Here is a 15244-nt window from a genome sequence, read left to right on the forward strand (position 1 = left end):
CCTAAAGGCAACAGATGGGGAGTTCCAGGTATTCCACCTCCTTTTGGAGCACAATGAGTTCAAACCGACCCACCAAGTTGTCGACCTATCTGCCCATTTAGCCAAAGATGGACGTCTGGAGAGACGACAACAGCTCCTGCAGTTAAAACTCAGCATTCTGCCTGCGTGTTACAGACAAGAGAAAGACGCCCTACGATGCAGTTATATTCCTCTCCAGATGATTTCACCACCATTTCATGTGAGGGCAGCATGGGGTAAAAACATGGTGTAAAAAACCCTGCAGGAGCTAAAACATCTGGAACCCCCCCCCCCAACTCATAATTCATGTCATGAGTAACCAGGGACTGTGGATTAGTTCAGTCCATCAGATCAGCTCCTGGGGCGAAGCGAGGACATCACAAACAAAGCAAAGATGATTTTTTTTGCAATCATTCTCATTTTTTTGCTCACATATGGCGGACAAATATTACATAATGCATTCATATATTTATATATGCTTGTTTGTTTATGTATTATGGAAATGTAGATATTTATATACCTGTAAAACAGTATATATATGTATTTGTAAGGACTATGTAGAGGTATATGATCTTTATGATTTATTAACCTGAATAACTATCTAATAACTCTCCGAGCTTAATTAAACTTTTTTCTAACTATACTATTTACTAGTTTAAAAAATTTAATAGAGAAATTTATTAATTTCTCTATTAAAGTCCCTCTAATTTATTGTCAACAATTTGGCTGAGTTTTTCCAAAATGCAACACATCTATCTATCCATCTGTCTATCTGTCTATCTATGCTATGCTATGCTATGCTATGCTTTTCATTTATGCAGTTGCTTTTTAACCTTAATGTGTATAAATGCATCTAAACGTGTGTGTATAAATGTAAGCATATCTTGTTAGAATTTTCCTGATTTGTTTTTTTTTTAATGGAGCGATGCTCAATATTTCCTTCTGCTTTTCATCACTGATGAGATCGCAAAATGATGAATGATGAATTTAATCTGAAGCTGACATTTCTTTGATTTGGTGTGACAAAGAAATAAAAAAAGCAAGTTATGAGGTATACGCAGCAGGAATGAATCACAAGTTACTTCATCCTGCATCGTTTTGGTTATAGTAATTGTTTATATTGACATAAACAGTTACTACTCTGATTTCTTACAGCTAAATGCTAAAAATCTGCACCCTGCTTAAATCTGCAATGTGATTTAGCACAAAGCAAGCCTGAAATTTGGCTGTTATCTTGCAATTTGGACAGGATTTTAACAGTAAATCTCAAAAGTGCCTTTTATCATCTGAAAAGCATAACCAAGGTGAAACTTGCTTCATGTATTTCCAGCAGACTGGACTCCTGTGATGGTGTCGTGACAGGTTTACCAAAAACATTGATCATGCAGTTGCAGATGATCAAAACGCTGCTGCTGGAGTTCTCCCAAGCTTTCAGGTCCTTAAACCTGCTTCCTGTCTGACAATGAGCTAATTTCAGAACTCTGCTGCTACTTCATGAAGCTCTGAATGGTTTAAGGGGCGTCTAAGATCATCAGCTGCAGACCTGTGTGTCATGCTCAGAGTTAGGATCAAACATGGAGATGCTGCTTCTAGTTTTGATGCACCTTTTATTGGGTATTTTATTCCCACACGACTGCAGGTCTGCTGAAACTTTTTGAAACTTATCTTTCTACAGTTAAGTCATGTTTTCATATTTATTAGTCTTTAAACTTGTGTTTGTCTTTTTTTTTGCAGCCTGTTATCCTATTTTTAGTTTTAAATTACTTTTTTTTTATGTTTGCACCTGCTTGCTTTTTGTCTGAAAAATACCATATAAAGTTTAATTTAATTTAAAATGGTCTTAATTTTGTCAAATTTTTCTTACTTTTTAAAAGTATCATAAAATTAATTGAAACTAATGTTTTTTTTAATTTATTTTTAAACAATGCATATTTTTGTTTGTAATATACTTTTTTAAATGTCTGACTAATTACCAAAGCCCCCAAAAAGATTTTTTTTAAAATTTACATTAATTTTTTGCATCTTATGATTAAATCCTCCCCCCCCCCCCTTACCTGTCTAGACCTGTTTTTGCTCTAATATCTTGATAAATTTAATTCTGATGCAGTGAATTAAATACATATCTGCATATTTTTATGATTTTCTCTGAAAAAACAGCTTAGTGAGGAAGATGTTGTGGAGCTAAACAGAAAAACTGACAGTCAACAAAACACTTCCACCAGTTCTCCAAATCATTTGAAAGCTTGAATTTCATTCCACTTTATCATCATCCATAGACGATGATGGATAAATGTGACCTTTTAACAGTCTTCTTAAAGATCAGCAAATTCCTTCGTATTCAACCAACATCTGTTTCATTTGGGCTCAAATAAATAATCAGTTTTTCAATAAAGGGTGCAGCAGCTCATTTTAAATCTTGATTTCCTCAATCATGATTAAAAATTATTAATATGGTAGTTTTAAACTAATCTTTATCTTGAATAAAGACAAACATTAAACGACAACTTGGTCCATTTACATTTATGTTGCTGATGATTTTTTGGGGATACTTTAAGTTTGTTGTGAAAGAACAACAAAATATTAAGAACATGACAAAATTCCAAGTAAATTACAGCTAAAGATGTGCTTTGCTGCTCTTTCCATGTGACATATCATCTCATCAGGATGAGCCAAAATCTCTCAGCTTGTGTGTGTGTGTGTGTGATTGGAAAATCCGGCTGCAGCTGTCAGAGCTCAACTTCTAGTCTGATAACATTTGCATTGCTAGATAAATTAAAAACTGAAGAAAAACACAGAACAAGTCCACCTACCACATGAGGAAACCCAGGAGAGGTTCTGTTTGGGATTCTTCCAACGTCCCTAAAGCATGGATTCAGTGTCCTTCACCTTTCCTCGGCACTTCCTCATCACTCTCTCCACTGTCTTGAGTGAGCGTCCATCAGAAACCCACCCAGATTTCCTCTAATCCCCATAAGTCCATCTGTTACTTTCCCTCCCCTTTGCTCCTTAAACTGCCCATTCCTTCATTTCTGCAGCTTTTTCTCGATCTGTGCTCTTCTTCTCTCCTGACCCATAATGATTAATTTGACACCATGCTATAGAAAGGCTTGGACTGAGATGACTGTGATAGTGTTGTAATCTCATGGTACAGGCTGCTCTTTAGACTTTTGAACCTTCTTAACACAATCCAGCTCAGCTGTACAGTTGTGGTCAGATGTTTACATACACTTGTAAGGGACATGAATGTCATGGCATTATTACACTTTTCTCTTTTTTTTTTTTATGTCTGCATCACTTCCATGGCTGCAAAACAGGCATGTTGTGTTATTGGTGCCCTCTCAATTTGATTTTAGGTGACTGATTGCTGCTGCTTAGTCAAAACCTCCATATTTTGATAAATTTTGATTCAATACTTACAGGTCCGATAAATATTTCTTCCATTCTTAAATCAGCAGCAGCTGTAGTTGTCTGATAAACAGACCCAGTAAAACTACATTGCTTGAAGTTGGCTATATCCCAGTCTGGTCCCAGTTTAATGTCACCATAGCAATGCCAGCAGCATGTAAATGTCTCATTAATTTAAACACATTAAAGGGATCTGAAGGAATTAATATTGTTTTAGAGTAAAGATAGTAACAAGTTCAAGCTGATGTGGCGCTAAATTCGTTGCTAACATAGATGCTAACTTGGATGCTAACATGGATGCTAACTTGGATGCTAACTTATTGAGCTTTAGGATAATTTCAAAATGTTTTATTTCCTGTGAATAAAATCACATTCGCACTGTTTTTATTTCTACTGTAAGACTTTCAAAGCTGAAATTGGTGACTTTGGTTACTCTATGATCACATTTGTTTAGGTAAAAATGTAATTTTGAACTAGACAGGCCTACAAGTCAGCGCCCGTGGCTGGCGTCACCTTTTTGTTACATGTTTAGATTTCATGTGGGCAAGCAGTGGTTTAATCACTTAAGTGGTTCATGGTCAAGGGGAAAAATATTCATTATTATTTCAATTATTTGGGAACCGGATTGCTGTGAATAAGAAGCTTTTGTTCTGGATTATCTCATCTGACTTGCATGCGTTTTTTTTTTTTTTGTTTTTAAAGCAACATAAAGACTCAGCTAACCGCTATGTCCTAATGTAACACATATGCTGACAAACTGTCAAATTCCCAATTTCCCCTCTCTGTTTTTAGACACTAAGCCCCTCTCTCCGTGAATAGAAAGACCCGGATCCGGCTCAGCTGTTTATCCTACATCTCTCCCAATTCTGTAATGGCCTCCACTTATCTCACACATCTAAATTAATCAGGAAGTTACTCAATTAGTGAATTAATGGACTGGTTAAATAAAGAGTTTGTGTCCATCATATTCCACCCAAAAAAATTCAACTGTCTACAAGTGCCTAGTATAATTTCTTCTCCATCCTCACAGTGCTGAAATATCTGACGTGGATTGTAAATGTGTTGAAGCTTCCTTTAATGTGCAACATGTGTTTCAAAGCTCTGATGTGCAAATATCATTTTGACACCCAAAATGCTCAAAAAGCAGCATATTCTCAGTAATAAATAAAGGATAATCTGGATTGGATGACAAGGATCCTTAGTCCTGCTACTCCAAGGCCTGTGCCCTGCATGTTCAAGAGCACTGTTTCTCAAATGGGGGTAGGTGTACCCCTGGGGATACTTCCAGGCATTCCCGGGGGTACATGAAATTTAAAAAAAAAAAAAAAATTTTTTTTTAAAAGTTTTCTTTAAAACATCCTTAAATAAAATATTAATGTAATATAAATATTTAATATATTCTCATAAATGTAGGTGTACATTCATAAACTGAATTTACATTTAGATTTATACCGTTTCATTCCTCCCAAAATCCCACATGCTGATGTGAATTAAACCCCGCTGTCGCCTTGACAACAAAAAAAAATGGAGTCCTGGTTGAAGCGTGTAGTAGAGATGTGCAAAACACAATTAAAATTTAAAAGGCCAAACACTGATGATAAAATGCTGTATTTTGTGTTTTTTCTGAACCAAAAAGTACTTTGCAGTGGTTAGGGGTTACTTGGCTGAAAAAATATTATACAAGGGGTACTGTGTTGCAAAAAGGCTGAGAACCGCTGCTCTAGAGGTTTACCTGCTGCAACACACCTGATTCAAATCAATGGCTAATTAGCAGACTAGCTGAGAACGTGATCGGAGAGTGAATCAGGGATGTTGCAGCAGGGAAACCTCTAAAACCTGCAGGACATCAGCTCTCACGCGCCAGGACTGAGGATACCCGGTATGAAAAGCGTCACACACAGCAGGGTTTCTGTATATCCATGTGCATTTATGACCCTCTTGTGGTGACATGAGGCACGATCTCTTTGGTTTTAAGCAGAAAACAGACATTTCTAGAAGTTGCAGTAAGTTTGGAACAAAAGAAAAAAATCAAACTGATAACTTTGTGTATAATTTTATTTCTCAAATGTACTGTATACTGTCACAGTTTACAACACAGCTTTAATTTAAATAAACAACAAAATAAATTCATTTAATACAAAATTAAATCAGAAAAATAATAGTCACACGGACGTGTTGCCATCCCGACACCTCTTTACTGAAACACCCTAACTAATGTGTTAACACCATCGTTCGTGTTTAGCAGGACACGCGTGACCCTGGTAAACACAAATAATGCGAACAATTCAAACGCGATGTGTTAAAAGTCATCGGCCTGACCGCTCCGCGTCGCTTTAATTGGTGGATGTTTTCTTAGCTTATTAACTCGTCCTGCTACTCTTCACGCTCTCAAAATGAAACGTAAAACCCAGCTTCATGTTGCCGTCTGAACAGTCACATTAACTAAGTGTGCTGAAATACATCATCACTCGCTCACACACCTAATAACTGCAGGGCAGACACACACACACACACACACTCACACACACATATTACAGAGTATTTTCAGACAGCATGCACATAAAGAAGAGTTTGAATTTAGGTTTAATTTAGCCAAAGCTGCAGCTGTAAGTTTGCTTCTCTGTTGATGTTTGGACATACAGAGAAGATGTGTTTCCATAGCGATGAATCCAGAATAATGAACCTAAACCAGGAAGTTAAAGCCAATCCAAATCACATGATCAGCTAAACCTGCCCTCTAGTTACCGCATTATCACAACTCCCCTGAATTTATCTGAGGCTGCTGCAGCATGGATCAATAATCAAGCAATAATTTAATCAATAAATAGATTAATAAATAGATTCTAACACTCTGATATACAGTATACTTCAATATTTTTATCTGGAATTATTCCCACTATTTACATCAGCACAATAAATACTGCACATCCACACGGCGTGCACACACTTCATACACACACTTCATACACACACACGGGCCGTGTTGTCACAAACACACACACACGCTCAATGAAAACCTACGTTTTTCCGTTAATGTTCCATGGGTCCCATCGAAGAACCAAACAACACTCAGATACACAGTTATTCCTCAGCGTTTTCACAAAGACACACACTCCTCGGTGCTCTCCGTTTTATCACACTTGTGCATGGAAAATAAATCCGTTGGAGCTTCGCAGATTTTCCGACAGAAGGGATGCAAGCGTGAGGGTCCGACTGAAGGGCTATGTAGGATGGCTTTAAACCTTCCAGGCAGCCCCTGATTTCAACACTTGTCATTTTCCTGCAGGGATCCTGAATCCTGGTCCTGGAGGGCCGGGGTCCTGCAGGTTTTCCAGTTGTCCCCGCTGCAACACACCTGATACAAATCAATGTCAGTTTAGCAGACATGCAGAGCTTCATGTGTCCGAGTCAGGCGTGTTCCAGCAGGGACACCTGGAAAACCTGGAGGACCCCGACAGGATTGAGGATCCATGTTTTAGTGTCTTTTAAGTTTAAAGCTGGGAGAGAAACAAGTAAGATGTGGAAGCAACAATAAACAAGCCAAGCGGGAAAAGAATCTTTGTTCTTCCACATCATCAGACGTAATCACCAGCTTCTGAAATGCTTTTTTCTCATGTGCGTTGAAGGACATGGCAACAGGTGAGCTTGTCAAAGTGTGCAAAATGACCAACTCAACCGCTTTTCAAGTGTTTCTCCAAGTTGCAGTCTACGTAAACTCTTGTAACTCTGCAGGACGTGGTGAACAGAAACCAGGGGTTGCCTGGGAAGTGAACCCGGGCGAAGTCTGTCATCTTCAGGCTAAAACGTGCAGAACTTCTTTGCTGATTTGTTCATGAGCAGAAACTCAGTTTGGATCCAGCTGTCAGAACAGGAATGGATTGCTGTTATTGATTGTCTCCCCCAGCCCACTGCCAAAGAGAGAGCCACCTGTGGTTTGTGGAGCGGAAGCTCTAAGGATGCCTGCTCCTCTTGGGTTGTTCTCTGCAGGGAAACTGAATTGAAAATTCCCAGGAAATCCAGACGGCATTCCCATTCCCATTTGTGGATTCCCTCCGACAGAAGCAGCTTGTACCATTCTAACATTTGGAGCCGTCTGAAGCCTCCCGGCAGCAGGAGGAAACACTCTCAGAGGAAATGATGGTTGCTGAAACTGGGGAGTTTCACCTGTAGGGGCTCCGAAAGCACCCGGAGGTGCGAGTCTGGACCCGAAATGACTGGGATAAAAGGCTGAAGCTGCAGCCAAAGCTCCAGATCTAGCCACAGGAGCAGCTGCTATGTCCTTAGCTCTGAAATTACCTGGGAAGTGAAGAAAAGTAACGATGACAGAGAAATGAGGGGAAGGGGTGAGGGAGGGGTTTACAGTTTGAAGGATTTCAGTAAAGACAAAATGCATCAAAGCAGAGCAGAGAGGGGGGGTGAGACAATTTTTTCTCGTTAATATACACTAGTCTATACAGAGTTACTTTACAATAGGTCACTACAGCTCATACACACACACACACACACACACACAAATATATAACATGACACAAGACCACAAGGGGGAGGGGCATCACAATCACAATAAGCTTTTCCAAACTCACTAATATATAGTTGTTAAAAACTGTCTGCACCCCTCTCACTGTGTGCCTCTCTTTCTCTCTCTGGACTGAAGACTTCAGTGGAGCTGTGGTGGAAACGTCCCGCGAAAGAGCGACTTACATTTGGCATCTCAGCCAGCGGGGTTGGTCATGCATCCTTAGAGTCAGCTGAGCCACAAATACTTCCACATAGAGTCAAATATGGTATCTGTCACCCAGAGTGAAGCTCTCTTTCTGTCCTTACCGATGGCTTGTGTTTCGGCAGAGGGCGTGTTGATGAGGGGGTGCTGTCCGGGTTTGGGGTTACAGGAAAACAGATCGTTCAGGTCAACCAGCGACGCCCCGGCAGAACCCAGAAAGGAAGCTGCTTTTCTGTACGTTTCATCCTCCCACTTCGTTTGCTTTCCTGCAATAAAATAAAGGTCCAATGCTACTCTAAAAGGTGTTTTCTTCTGAGGGGTGGGCAGGTCAGGGAGGAAGAGAGAGAGCACAGCGGTAGAGAAGGTTAATTGATTAAGATTGTTAGCTGCCTGATGCGTGATGGGAAGATGGAGGTGAAATGGAAATGAAAAATTACACATGCAAGTCACTTTTTGTGCAGTTAAAAAGCAGAACACCATGTGAGACACTAGTTTTTTAAGTTTCTGATGGCTCTGACTGCCTAATGCCAAGCCAACATGTCAGAAGGAAATGAGCTGAATCATAGTGGGGGCTTTGACGGCCGAATAAGAAGCAGACATGAGAGGATTAATATGAATGATTGATGGATCACAGAGTCAGGTGGAAGTTACCTGCACCGCTGCCACTTGTGCTGCTTGGTGCCCCCCAGGGATCATTGCTTTTCGATGCTCCATCTCCAAAGGGGTCTCCAGATGGGGAGGAGTCTGATGGTGGAGCCGGTGCACCCCATGCATCGTCTGCACTGACGGGAGCTGAAGCTAAACGGTGACACGAAGCATCAACAAAGTCAAACAGGAGACGACAGGAGTGATATTCTAATACGTCCAGCTAAAAAAAAAGACGTTATTTCTAATTCATTTACTTAATGCTGATGTTTAATAAGAATAAACAAATATCCATCTATTTGCAAATGATGAAAAAAACTAAAAACGTGCATGTTGCATCAGATCGGACAGGTTCATGCATAACCGTCCTCTGGGTGTTAGATTTAGTCATTAAATTATGAAAGCATGTTGGTGTTTTGGAACAGCAGTGGACCAAATTTACCCAAAAACTACTTGATCCTTCTCAAGCCTTACATTTAGAATTTATCATCAGGTGGACATGAACAAACGTGTTACAGCTACCATTTTAAAAACATAAATTGCCATTATATTATGTTATCTTGGAAGTGATGGCTCAAAAAGTTTTGGGAAACACTGCTGTTGCTCTTCTGATTTTGCAGTTTTAGATTATGTTCCTGTACAAACTGTATAATTAAAACAGACATCATAGTGGACATCAGATTACTGACAGGTTACAAGATCACTTAGGAGAGAACTGTAAGTGGACGTTAAACACAGTCCACTCAGTTACCAGCTGATCCAATCCAACACCAGCTGGCAGGAGAATCAAACTAAACTTTAGGAGGTGCTGCCACCTGGCGGTAAAGATGGGCATAGACACTCCAAACCCAGCAGTGAATAAGGAGGACAGTTGCCATCAGTGGCGCAAATTCTTCCAAACAAACATGTTTTCATCTGCGAGTAGATTCAGTCGATCCCCAGGTGTCGCACTACAAGAAACTGCTCCAAAGTTGTGTACATGTACATGTCTCTATGTACCTTTGAAAAGGTACAAGCAGTGCTCCAGCATCTATCCAACAATGCTGGTAGTACAGTTGTTTGTCCTTTCAGAGACACTGTAGTAAAAATGGCACATTGCTTTTCAATTTTGTTTTGTGATCCCTTTATTTCTGTTCTTTACTTGCATTTCTCTCCACTCTCTAAGCAAGTCTCCATGTCTAAAAGTTGTGGTGTTTGTGGATTCCCCTTTCCTTGTCCCCCTCAACCAGTTGGAGCAGATGGCAGACCCCACGGAGCCAGGTCGGAGGTTTTCCCTTCCTGTTTAAAAGTTTTTTTCTTTCCAGCTGTCTCTCGCCACCCAGTGCATGATCACTACAGGGGAGGGTTTAACCAAAGTTATGATGCAAAGCGAATTTTCTTAGACATATAATTTTCCTGGACTGGCTTAGATAAACAGAATTATAAATAAAACTATTGCAGATTTGTCTAAATTGGATTAAATAAAATGGCTTGAATTGATCAGGTCTATAAATGTACCTTGTGTATCGATGACTTTGTTGTGAATTTGTGCTGAATTTGAATCTTTGTACTGTTATTTCATCCAATACATCTTTTTACTCAATTTTTACAAAAAAGACAAAAAAAAAATTCTAAATCTGAATGTGGAATATGGAAAATAGAGATGTGTTCTTACGTTACAACAATTAGCAACAAAGCTTCAGTGTTTATTTACTTATTTATTACCTGGGGCTCCCCATGGGTCGTCGTCTGGTTTGGATGAGTCCCCGAATGGGTCAGAATTATCAACAGGTGAAGAGGCACTTGCTCCATTCCCCCAGGGATCTCCACTCTTTGTTTCCTTTGGAGCAAAAGGTGCTCCCCAGGCGTCTGCGCCGTCTTGGGGCAATGCCTCTGGAGGGGCAGCAAAGGGATCTGAGGCATCGTCTTTTGGTGGACTTGCTGGCACTGCGAACGGGTCCTCTTTAGGGGGTGTCGACGGTGAAGCAAAGGGATCCCCCTTTGCAGGTTTAGACGTCGCAGAGAAAGGATCCTCCTGAGGTGGTGTTGTTGGTGTAGCAAAAGGGTCGTCTTTTGTAGGCTTGGATGACGTCGAGAAAACATCCTCTTTAGGTGGAGTGGTTGGTGCAGCAAAAGGGTCATCTTGAACAGGTTTGGTTGGTGTTGAAATGAGGTCTTTAGGTGGTGTTGTGGGAGTGGTGAAAGGATCGTCTTTAGATAATGTTGGGTCTTGTTTTGGGGCGGCAGATGGTGGAGTAGTGAAAGGGTCATCTGTTGGGGCATTGAACGGATCATCTGAAGAGGCCGTAAAAGCATCATTTTTGGGGGCATTGAACGGATCGTCTTTAGTTGCACTGAACGGATCGTCTTTAGGGGCATTGAACGGATCGTCTTTAGGGGCACTGAAGGGATCGTCTTTAGTTGCATTGAACGGATCGTCTTTAGGGGCATTGAACGGATCGTCTTTAGGGGCATTGAACGGATCGTCTTTAGGGGCATTGAACGGATCGTCTTTAGGGGCATTGAAAGGATCATTGTTCGAAGAACCAAAGGGATCTGGTTTATCATTTGGAGCAGCAAATGGATCATCTTCGTTTTTGGGTGCACTGAAAGGGTCTGTACCGTCTTTAGGTGCACTGAAAGGATCATCTTTTGATGCAGTAAAGGGATCAGGTTTGCCATTTGGTGCTGCAAATGGATCTTCCTCAGTTTTAGCTGTTGTAAATGGGTCTTCACCATTCTTTGGAGCCGAAAAGGGGTCTTCTTCATTCGTTGGAGCCGAAAATGGGTCTTCTCCATTCTTTGGAGCCGAAAAAGGGTCTTCTCCATTCTTTGGAGCCGAAAAGGGGTCTTCTCCATCCTTTGGAGGCGCAAAAGGGTCTTCTCCATCCTTTGGAGCCGCAAATGGATCCTCAGTTTTTGTTGCTGCAAATGCGTCTTCAGTTTTGGCTGGAGCTCCCCAAGGATCACTGCTAGGCTTCTTGGGGGCTCCCCATGCATCTGTTTTCTCTTCCTCTTTCTCGTCCTCCTCATCCTCTGCTTTCTCTCCTCCCCAAGCATTAACTTTCATGTCAGTCCCTTTGCCTGCATCCTCCCATTTAAGCTCCTCTTCACTCATCTTGGCCTAGAATACAAAGATTGAGAACTGGTCAACACAAATGCACTTTAGTGGTGTAAATTAAACTACTGTGTTGACATGAAATCCTCAAGTAAATTTTGAATTAGCCACAAAACACATGTAAATTATCTGGGTTTTGCACTTGCAATACTCTTACCTTTCTCTCCGTTTCTTTCTTTTCAGCTTCTTGTCGAATACGCTCTTCTTTGCGGGCTTCAAAGGAAGCTGTCAGGTCCGCCACGGATGGTATGTTGGACAATGATGGCAGTCCTGTAGCCCCAGGAACGTAGCATGGCTTATAGTTTGGATCCTTTACATCATCTGCAGCTGAGGCTGCTCAGAACAGATAGGAAGGAAATCAAGAGTTTTTGTGTTAGTCAGAGAGGTAAACTAGAAAAAAGAGGTATTGGGCAGTGATCCTTAAAAGAAAAACATGGCTCACCAGCAGAACCTTTGGATGTCTTTTCTCTGGTCTTGACAGCAAATTCTCTCTCTGCCTTCAGTTTCTCATCATCCTCCATTAGAACAAGAACAACTTTGGCCTTCTCTCTTACATTTGTCCCCTAAGACAAAGATGGTTGCGTTAGACTGGAAAACAGTATCTACAACTCATAGTCAAACATGAATCATATTCATTCAGAGTATAAAAAAAGTCGTTTAACCCTGGAAATGTCTCAAAACCTGTCTTTTGCATGACTCTGAATCTTAAAAGCTTAAACTGACTGATCTCTTTTTTTGTTCCGAGCCTGACCTGGAGCTTAGAAATAAGTGTGATGACATGAATGTTTTAGTGTTGATAATGGATCACCTTTACGCACAGTGAGCAACCATGTAATAGAAGCTAAAAAGCAAAAAGTTTTGGATGTTATCTGAAGGCAAGTATCACCTGATCTTTGCCATCCTTTTCCACAAAGCGGTACTCTGTGAGAGCCTTGACGATGTAGATGTTGTCTTTCATTTTTAGTAGCACACGATCATCGCCGGTTTTCAATATGTACTCCAGCAGTGTCAGAGACTGGGATGAAGCAGATGATCAGAAACAACACAGGCAATCAATCCATAAAATCCTGTCAAAGTCATGATTTATGTAGAAAAGATGAGGACAAAAGCATCAAACATTGGTGGAATGGATCGTGTGGGAGTTGCTGTAACCTCATATCAAATGATCCAACTAAGCAAACTTTGTACAATCTAAATGAGGATCATTTGAGTCACATGATCTGTTTTCACTTGGCTGGTGAAAACCGGCAGACGAATTTTGACAGTTGACAACTCTAATGAGGATTCAAGAAAAAATGAATTACTAGATATCATTTCATGTCAATACTTCAGTATGAAACCTGCAACATTTGCATGGAAACTACCAGGACCTTCATGGACCTCTTCAAACAGAACTAGAGTCACAGTGGAACACATCAGGAGAGATTTTTAGAAGTGAAATAAAACTTTTGATGACAAAACAGCAAAGTTAAGACATGTTTGAGATTCTGTTTTTCATACTGCTGCTGCTAGCTCAGAGTTTTAGTCCTGAAACAGACATGTTTGTAATCAGAAGAGCGATTTCTGCTTTTATGCCATGTATAGTTTGCTTTACATGGAGAAATGATCAGGAGCTCTCAAGTGAACATTCCTGTTCTCAACCTTTTGTTCCATTCACATATAGTTGCTTAGGGTTTAAATGATGTTTTGTTTGGATGTTTGGATGCCAGTGCTTAGTAGAGTCTTTTAGCTGACTTCTTCACGCTGTATGTTCAGACTGATGCTTCCTAAAAGGTGAAAAGATCTTCTGAAAAGATCTTCTGTGCTGCACATAACTCATGCTGCTCCTTGCACAAGGGGCTCCCATGAGGATGTTAACAATAGTTTTAAGTTGAGCTTTAACGGCTTATTTGTCTGATTGAAGTGTACCAAATGGAGATTTAATTACTGAATATAGCAAACTCCAGTACAGTGTATATGAAAAATGATTCTACTACAAGACTTTTGTGCTATGCTGTTAGCAGTTAATATTAGACTGGATTACTGTAATGGTCTTTTAACAGGACTTCCTAAAAAGAGCTTTAAACATCTGCAACTAATCCAGAATGCTGCTGTTGGGGCTTCAACTGGAACTAAGAGGTCTGAACACATCTCACCAGTTTTACACTGGCTTCCAGTGAGTCACAGGATAGATTTCAAAACCCCGCTGATTGTTTACAAATCCCAGAATACATCTGTGATATGTTCAGAGAATATAAACCAAGCAGAGCTCTCCGATCCAAAGACTCAGGTCAACTCAACCAGACCAGAGTCCAGACTAAAAATGGAGAAGCAGCATTTAGCTGTTATGCAGCAACATTTATTTCCTCATGCACCTATGCATGACATTTGCACAGTAACTTTTAATTTATTCTGATTTTAATTATTTTATTATAATTTTGATAATATTGTAATTTTGCTATTTGTGTTATCTTTTATGCTTCTTTTTGTCTGTTTTTACACTATCTGTAATGCTTTCAATGTTTTATGTAAAGCACTTTGAATTGTCTTATGCATGAAAGGTGCTGTACAAATAAACTTGTCTTGCTTTCTCAAAAAATAACCATGTCTTAAGCATAGACTGGATATAAAAAGATGGACGTAGCCTCTGTGACGTCACCCACTGGTTTCTGAAGAGCTGAATTGAAGCTCGTTGGGCGGTTCCTACCATCGTCATCTTGGCAGCGTCATGCGCGTCAACTTACTCATAAAATACAAATATGGGCAAAGAGGTGGAGCTGAGAGGGGGGCTATGATCATCATGGTGGATGATTTACATCGAGCAAACTCTGACCTGCTTGACGCTAAGAGCTAACCCAGAGATAACAGGAGCTAACCAGCTAACGGAGGCGAGCGGGCTAAAGCTAAGTCACTTTGTTAACTGGCTAAAAACCGCGGTTGTTCTACATACGTCTTACTTAAAGCGGGAGATCGGGTACCTGTCAGTCAAAAGGACACGACCCTAAATATGCCGAACTTCGAGATTAAATTACTTTTAAACAGGCGAGTTAGAAATAAATTCACACCCTCCACAGTTGTCATGAAGGTAAACCTGACCTATTAACCCGAAAATGGATTTTTGAACCAGGCTGTAAACATGCTTATTTCTGCTGTGAAGTTGGTCTTTTTAACATGGGAGTCTATGGGGATTTGCACTTCAGCATAGGCTTCACTTTTAACTGCTGGAGTCTCTGCCAATCTTTTATATATGGTCTATGGTCTTAAGATAACTATTTTCTCCCCCATTCTCAGGAAAAAACTTTATTCTTGCAAATAAATAAAATCAGCAGCTAAACGCTGACATGAATGTGGTCTGAAAATGACTGACTAACAGCAAAAAC

At 40.3% G+C, this 15244-nt stretch overlaps 1 protein-coding gene across 1 annotated transcript in view; it reads right to left on the reverse strand.

Annotated features, from left to right (window-relative positions):
• Nucleotides 1-8151: 8151 nt before the first annotated feature.
• LOC306770417 (uncharacterized protein) overlaps nucleotides 8152-15244 on the reverse strand; it is a gene marked incomplete at both ends in the record, with an annotated part of 8187 nt that continues 1094 nt past the window's right edge. Inside the window, 7 exons of the mRNA XM_079259277.1 lie at nucleotides 8152-8171; nucleotides 8248-8409; nucleotides 8795-8941; nucleotides 10493-11891; nucleotides 12043-12218; nucleotides 12328-12448; nucleotides 12772-12900. Of these exons, the coding sequence (XP_079115403.1) occupies nucleotides 8152-8171; nucleotides 8248-8409; nucleotides 8795-8941; nucleotides 10493-11891; nucleotides 12043-12218; nucleotides 12328-12448; nucleotides 12772-12900 (2154 nt within the window). The remainder of the gene's footprint in view (nucleotides 8172-8247; nucleotides 8410-8794; nucleotides 8942-10492; nucleotides 11892-12042; nucleotides 12219-12327; nucleotides 12449-12771; nucleotides 12901-15244) is intronic.

The sequence above is a fragment of the Telmatherina bonti genome (assembly GCF_933228915.1).
Source record: "Telmatherina bonti genome assembly, chromosome: 19".
NCBI lineage: Eukaryota > Metazoa > Chordata > Actinopteri > Atheriniformes > Telmatherinidae > Telmatherina > Telmatherina bonti.